This window comes from Centruroides vittatus, unplaced genomic scaffold (assembly GCF_030686945.1).
Source record: "Centruroides vittatus isolate TY-2023 unplaced genomic scaffold, ASM3068694v2 contig_935, whole genome shotgun sequence".
Taxonomy (NCBI): Eukaryota; Metazoa; Arthropoda; class Arachnida; order Scorpiones; family Buthidae; genus Centruroides; species Centruroides vittatus.
The window spans coordinates 26,547-33,220 of NW_027122620.1; the positions used below are offsets into that span (position 1 = coordinate 26,547).

The 6,674-nt window shown below is 32.9% G+C and overlaps 1 protein-coding gene across 4 annotated transcripts; it reads right to left on the minus strand.

Annotated features, from left to right (window-relative positions):
• Positions 1-365: 365 nt before the first annotated feature.
• Positions 366-6,085, minus strand: LOC136984874 (FGGY carbohydrate kinase domain-containing protein-like). Of its 4 annotated transcripts, none has more exons than XM_067282013.1 (13): positions 5,566-6,081; positions 5,382-5,496; positions 5,161-5,312; positions 3,489-3,574; positions 3,293-3,417; positions 1,928-2,056; positions 1,771-1,862; positions 1,595-1,702; positions 1,393-1,460; positions 1,175-1,319; positions 1,023-1,097; positions 827-947; positions 367-545 (listed from the first exon to the last, which is right to left on the minus strand). In XM_067282013.1, the coding sequence occupies exons 1-13, from the start codon at positions 5,740-5,742 to the stop codon at positions 385-387; spliced, it is 1,554 nt and encodes a 517-aa protein (XP_067138114.1). In that variant the 5' UTR covers positions 5,743-6,081; the 3' UTR covers positions 367-384. The 4 variants fall into 4 exon arrangements, with proteins under 4 accessions (XP_067138112.1, XP_067138115.1, XP_067138114.1 ...); XM_067282015.1 differs by having other exon boundaries at positions 5,382-5,483; positions 5,566-5,650; XM_067282011.1 differs by having other exon boundaries at positions 366-545; positions 5,161-5,496; positions 5,566-6,083.
• Positions 6,086-6,674: the final 589 nt, after the last annotated feature.

Here is a 6,674-nt window from a genome sequence, read left to right on the forward strand (position 1 = left end):
AAATTAAGTCTCGTTTGCCTTTTTTATAACATTTTATATATGTATTATACATAAAATGTTATCAGAAAGAATACATTTTAATGTAAATTTACCAACAACTTTAAATATTAGTATATTTCTTGTGTTTAAAATGCAGTGGGCAGCTACATTTGCACTTCTTGCTGCATAAAAAATGTAATGCAGGTAATTTGTGGCTTACAAATTTTGGGTACTGAATTTTTGTTGGCAGAACCGAGTTTACAATATTTTGCAACGCAAAATTATTATTACAATAGAACAACTGAAACTATCAGAAAATTAACATCATTCCATTTATAAAAATTCTCTCTCTTTGATAAGTGTTTTGATGAAAATATTCAAAGTTCAAAATTTTACGAACTAAAGTCACCTCTTATACTTCAAATTTGGTGAGATGATGGTTCCTCCGCCGCACATGACATTCATGGCCAGAGGAACCGAAGAATATTTCTTGCTCGCTCTGGCTGCCAAAATTGCACCACCCAACAAAACTGATTCAGATTCTTCGGGAAGTATCACGGGCAATCCTGAATAGATCAAAGATAAAGTGACAAAGTAATCTATATGGCTAATATTATTATATAGTAAAATATATTTTTCACAGTATACAGTGTATGAGAAAGAATTTAATATAAATTTATTTTTGATTTTCTATGAGATGTTAATTGTTACAGTTTGTACGTATAAGCATAAACATACAATGTATGTACTGAAACTCAATTTATGGGACCAAATAAAAAAGAAAACAACATAACATGTTACATTTATACTATGGAAAAAGTATAAATCATTAATTTTAATACTACACCTGTGATGTCGGCATGCATCTGTACGTAAAGTGGATTTTTCGCTAATCCTCCGCACATAAGAAGAGTTTTGATAAGGATATTTTTCTTCTTCAGGCTATCTATTATGTGTCTTGTACCATACTGGAAAAGACATTTAGTATTTTTATAGCATGTTTATGAGTCTCTGTTAAAAAAAAAAGCATCTATCCCTCTTACACTTAATGCTTGAACAGTTGCAAGATACTTTCTCAGCAAGTCCTCCTCATTGGAAGACAGTGTCAAACCACAAATCTAGTTAAATTTTTTGTATGTACATATCTTTTAATTACAGTATAAAAGTACAGATCTAAAACTTCAAAGACACTAACCATTCCTTTAAGTGTAGAATCTGCTAACGGTGATCTATTACCGTGAAAATCTGGCAGAATGTGGAGGTCGGAAACGAGTTCGGCTGCCGAAGATAGATTGCCCGTTAGAGCCTCCAACTTTGAGTTTAAGATCGCCTGAATGTGTCTAAACAATAATAGTAAATAATCTGTGTTGGTGATATAAAATGGGATGATGAACTCAATAAAATAAAGTGCACCTGTTTTCTTTTATACAGAGATGATTTAATGCTTCTTTTGCTGGATGTGTATTGATGATGTGATCAATCTGAAAAATTAAATATGGACTGTAATGTATGACTAAATGTGACTATGACTACACACCTGTTAATTATTTCTTGCTTGTTTGTTTGAGAAATCTGATCAACAGACTCCAATTAGTCTCTTAAAATTTTGCTTTACCAGAACTCCGGCTGCACTCTGTCCAGCTTCGAGCAACCACATTCCCGGAACCATTGCAGAATAATACGGACCCCAAATGCCAGAAACAAATTCTACATCTTTTGTACTCTGTTAAAGTCACCACAAATATGTTATCAAAATTACGGGCTAATTTATAAAATGTAAAAAGTATTAACTGTCATGTGACATGTCGACGTTCCACATATCACTGCCATTCTGGACGTTAAAGAATCGAATTCCCGTTGGGTCTGTAAACAACCGAGTAAACCTGCAAAATATGGAAATATTAATGAAATATTTGTGCGCAATCATTAAAAATTTAAAAAATAATACCAATTCCTCCGGCATGAGCATCGATAATCGAAGTCGCAACGGGCGTTCCGGGTAACAGACCGAGTTCTCTGGCTGCTTCAAATGTTAAACCATTTCCACAAGGTTCACCAGGAACTTGTACTTTGTTACCTATAAATATCTAATCTAGATATACATTTACTTGGATTTAATTGATTCTAATAAACAGTGTTTAGCAACAATAGTGTTGTATCATTATTAAAACCATTTTGATACATAGTCTTTGAAGATATTCTTGATTCGACTTTAATATATCTTATTGCAGTTCGGTAATTCATGAATTTAATATTTATAATATAATCTTATATATAATTCAATTCTTTAAGATATAATTTTAGGACGTAAACATGCACACTAAAAATGTTTTTTGATAACAATCAAGTTTTAATTCTATAAAATATTTATTATAATAATATCTGTAGGAAGTTACAATTTTTAAATCCATAATGAAAGATTGATCTTTGCCTGTATAAAAACATTACAGGAATTGAAGACACATTAACTAGAAATATAATAGCAAGGTTGCGGCTGATGTTTTCAACGCAAAAACGTGTATGTCGGACGTTCAGTGCCGCCATCCTGTAAGCCTAGAAGTTTGATGCCTACAATGGCATTTGGAACGTCAAGCATGATTCCACTGATGTTCCAAATGCCACTGTCAAACTTCTAGGCTTACAGGATGGCTGCGCCGAACGTGCGACATACACATTTTTGCGTTGAAAACGTCGGCCCCAACCGTGCTATTATTTAATGAGCTCCTTACTCAATTTATACTCGGGAGCTCATTGTCAAATGTGTAAAACTGTCTGAAATATCAAGATATTGTGGAGAATTTTGTGCACTTGAGGATCCTATCGTCACAACAATGGCTGGACAGCAGCTTGACTTGGTAGTTAAAAGTGGAATGCCAATGTCAGAAGAAAGGAAGATTGGATAGGATAAACAAGTGGAGGGAATTGGACTTTGATGGTGGCAGTTGATGCAAAAGACTAAGGAGATATTTCCAGAAAGGGAACGGACTTGCATAAACAGCAAGGTCTTCATCCCTGTCATTTATGCAAGTGTTGGTAACTGTGTAGTTATAAATTTCACACTTTTCTATAACGCTGGTTTTCCACTTTCAACTATCCGTGCTTAAAGATGAAATTGGTGAAAGTTTAAGGAAGATGATATTCCTTAAACTTCACCAATTATAAAAGTGTAGTTATACTAGGTTATGCATTTGTGACAGTGGCTCAAATCTAGTACTGTAATATTTATCGTATAATAATGTTTGTAATAAATCAAACAAAATTTGAATTTAAGTCACTTAAATTTAGTCCACGTTTAAATCCAAAACAATCTTACCTATTTTTTTAAAGTCATTTTCCGTTAAATCATCTAAATTAATCAATTTCAAAAAATCGACTGGCCATCCTTGCGATTCAGAATTAGCTTGATATAACCATTTACACACTAAAGAACATAAAGATCTGAAATATGAATATCAAAATGTATAGAATTAGTTGGAAACAACTACTACAAAACCTATTTTTGCACTAACCTACTAAAATTTCCTGTAGCTCTCCAGGTTAGAAAATCTGGCAGATCGAAAAAATGACCGGCGCTAGTCCAACATGAGGTTAAATTCTATCAAAAAATTATATAAACAAACAGATTTTCCAAGAAATTCAATTAAAATTATATCAGATATATGGTTCTAGTTTATCTAAAAGAATTATGTTGCCTAATTTATTTAGAGAGCACTTATATACTAGGTTAAATAGGTAATAATGTATAGTAGACACCCATTTTTATGACTGGCAAATAGATTTTCTCTTATGATTATGAAATATCATTCATCATAGTCATATATCAAAACTTATTTCCTGGAACATAATTTATGATAATGGCTTTGTTTCTGTTGTAGAGAAACAAAGTAAAAAATGTATGCTATGAATTATATAGAGTCCAGTTACATATAGTGAAAGCCATACAAGTTTTACCATCATTGGATTTCCTCTCTCTCTATTTATACACTGAAAAAGACAGGAAGAGAGAGAGAGAGAATTTTAAAACTTTTACAAAAATAATTGGTAATGTCCCTAGAATAACAAGACATTCCTATCTTCTGCTCTGTTTATTGTACATTTAAAATGTAGTCTGTCAGATAAAATAAATAAGTTTTTTGGATGATTGACTCAAGCATATGAACATCTACAATCCAGCTTGTAATTAAGCTAGTTATTTAATAATCAAACTAATTTACTTAAAGGTAAATCTGCATTATTTTGTCTAAACCAGGATCATAGCATTTTTCTGCAACTGCACGTGTGACTACAGAAAATAACTCGTATCCACACCTGCGAGAGAACTAACGGCTCTCTCGAAGTAACAAAGACATTCTGTCATGTTTAGGATTTTATTATTCAAAATGTCTTTAGTCAAAACCCCCAAAATGGTGGTCATTTCAATGATTCTTATGAGTCTAAAGTTAGTTTAATTCATCAAAATTGTCTTCCTGATGGCCAAATGAAATTTTCTTGGTGGCTGCATGATTTATTACTTGCTTATTTGTCTGTATTGTAGAGTATCTGTATATAAGCAAAAGAAACTGTGAATCCAGGAATCATTCTTCACAAGATAGTCTATGTTAAAGAATTGTCTACGTCCCTTCTAATTTAGCAATACACGCATAAAAGTTGGTCTGTTTTTAGATGTTTCTCTCAACTGTTTGCTGGGAAAAACTTGTTAATCTGTTTATTATACAAGTTCAATAAACATTTTACCAAGCTGGATTTTATAGGACCATCTTTTGACTAGATAATAACATTTCGGTATTAATGTCTACTGAAAAGATAACCCAACAAAATTTGGTTTTATATATTTGATAATCTTTGAAGTTATATATCTAAATATTTTAATTTTGCTACGGTAGGTACCAAACCTGAATGTTTGCATACAGTACATGTAACCTCATCTACTGTATGTAAACATCACGGTGAAAATAATTATAAATTACTATGACCACAATGAATTTGTATAAATTATATTTGCTCTAATGAGCATTACAGTAATTAGACTATTTTATATAGAATAATGGCATTTGAAGTGTTTTCTTATTAATTTTTGTATTGTTAAGCAATATGTATTCATTTATATCAATGATTAATAGTGCAAAAACATGGAATCAGCATGAATGATGTGTTTAAGATAATTTATAACATTCCAATCACCTCTTTCAACCATAACAACTTTGGTATTTCCATTTCTGGCGAGACAATCCCCCCGACAAACTTCAAACAGTCGTGACCGGTTTCGTTAATTCTTTCCGCCTGATTCTTGGCTCTGTGATCCATCCACAGTATAATATTCTGCGCAGGATTACCTAACAAATTAAGTACCGTTGCAGTTATTCTTAGTAAAATAATTTCCACGGTGCCTCGTCCAATTTTACCCGAAGTGCCGACGCCGAGAGGTTTGCAGGATTCATCCAAAACCACCAAAGAACACGTTGCATCAAATCCTACACCTTTAATCCTATTTACTTCTGGGAAACCTGTAATAATTATCTAAGCATACACACAGTAAATGATGTGAAGAATTAGCAGAATTATAAAAGAATAAATCTGAAAAGTTACCTTTACAACATCACAACAGCTCGACCAAATTTCATCAGAGGATTGTTCGTAATGATCAGGTAAGGGGTTCCACGTTTTAATTGGTTTCGATGCAGAGTTAATCATTACTCCATTTTCATTAAATAAACCTGCTCTAACGCTTTGAGTGCCAACGTCTATGCCTATAAAATAATCCATTTTCTCCTTCAAGACACTCAAACTGCACTTTATCAGTTTTTAGTTACGATGTTATCATCGTTACTGATAATTAAAAAAAAACCGAAGTATTATCGTTTGTGTGATTATATACAAGTGCTACTTATGTAATTAATTATTTTATAAATGTTAAACACTTTAAAATATTACACTTAAGACGTTTACAACACCCAAAATCATTAATTTCGTATAGTAATGGCCTTTCCTCTGCACACGTGATTAAAATATTTCAATTACATCTGCGAAAATCGTCATACATATAACACGTGATATTTAGCACGCGCCCGTGTTAGGCCGTGACGTTCTGTGTGTATGTAACGCACGAATTCGTATGATATACACGGTTTCTTAACTATAAAAATTTGTAATTATGCATTTTTTTTAACAATTCATATAAATAATAATAGTATGACGTAGAGATTCGATGTTTGAAGTTTCAAGGTCACGTTTGTGATTGCTGCTCTGGAAGATCCGGGCGAACAATCGAATCTTTCGGGGGTGATCTGTCCTGACTCGTCCCTCATCACCCGGCCGGTTGGGAAGGGATGGACCACATCCCGAAAAATTCTTGGGTTTTTCGTTCCCGGATCCCCAGGGCGACAGACTGTCACTTTAACCATTGGATAAATATAGTTGGCAGAGGCTAAGTAAGCCAATGGTGTGGCTCGTTGTGAACGAAACGTATTTAGCCACTAATTTTGAAACAGATTGTGCGATTGGCTTGCTTACTTAGTTTTTAGCTTTTTTGTCTAATTTGCGCGAAATTTTCAAATATTTTCATAAAACGAATCTAGATTTTGTAGAATTTTCTGATTATAGCGCTCTTATCCACCATATTTCACTAAATATGTAAGCTTTGCGTCCATTCGTTTGATTACGATAATACGTCAAATGATGTCAAAGTTATACAACAA

Bases quoted from the DNA above. Each gene is read 5' to 3' on its own strand.
- LOC136984874 (XM_067282011.1), bottom strand. From the start codon at position 5,742: ATGGATTATTTTATAGGCATAGACGTTGGCACTCAAAGCGTTAGAGCA. The intron at 1,320-1,392 runs GTGCACTTTATT...ATTATTGTTTAG, and splicing joins CTCTGTATAAAAGAAAACAG to ACACATTCAGGCGATCTTAA. The intron at 1,098-1,174 runs GTTAGTGTCTTT...AAATTTAACTAG, and splicing joins ATTCTACACTTAAAGGAATG to ATTTGTGGTTTGACACTGTC.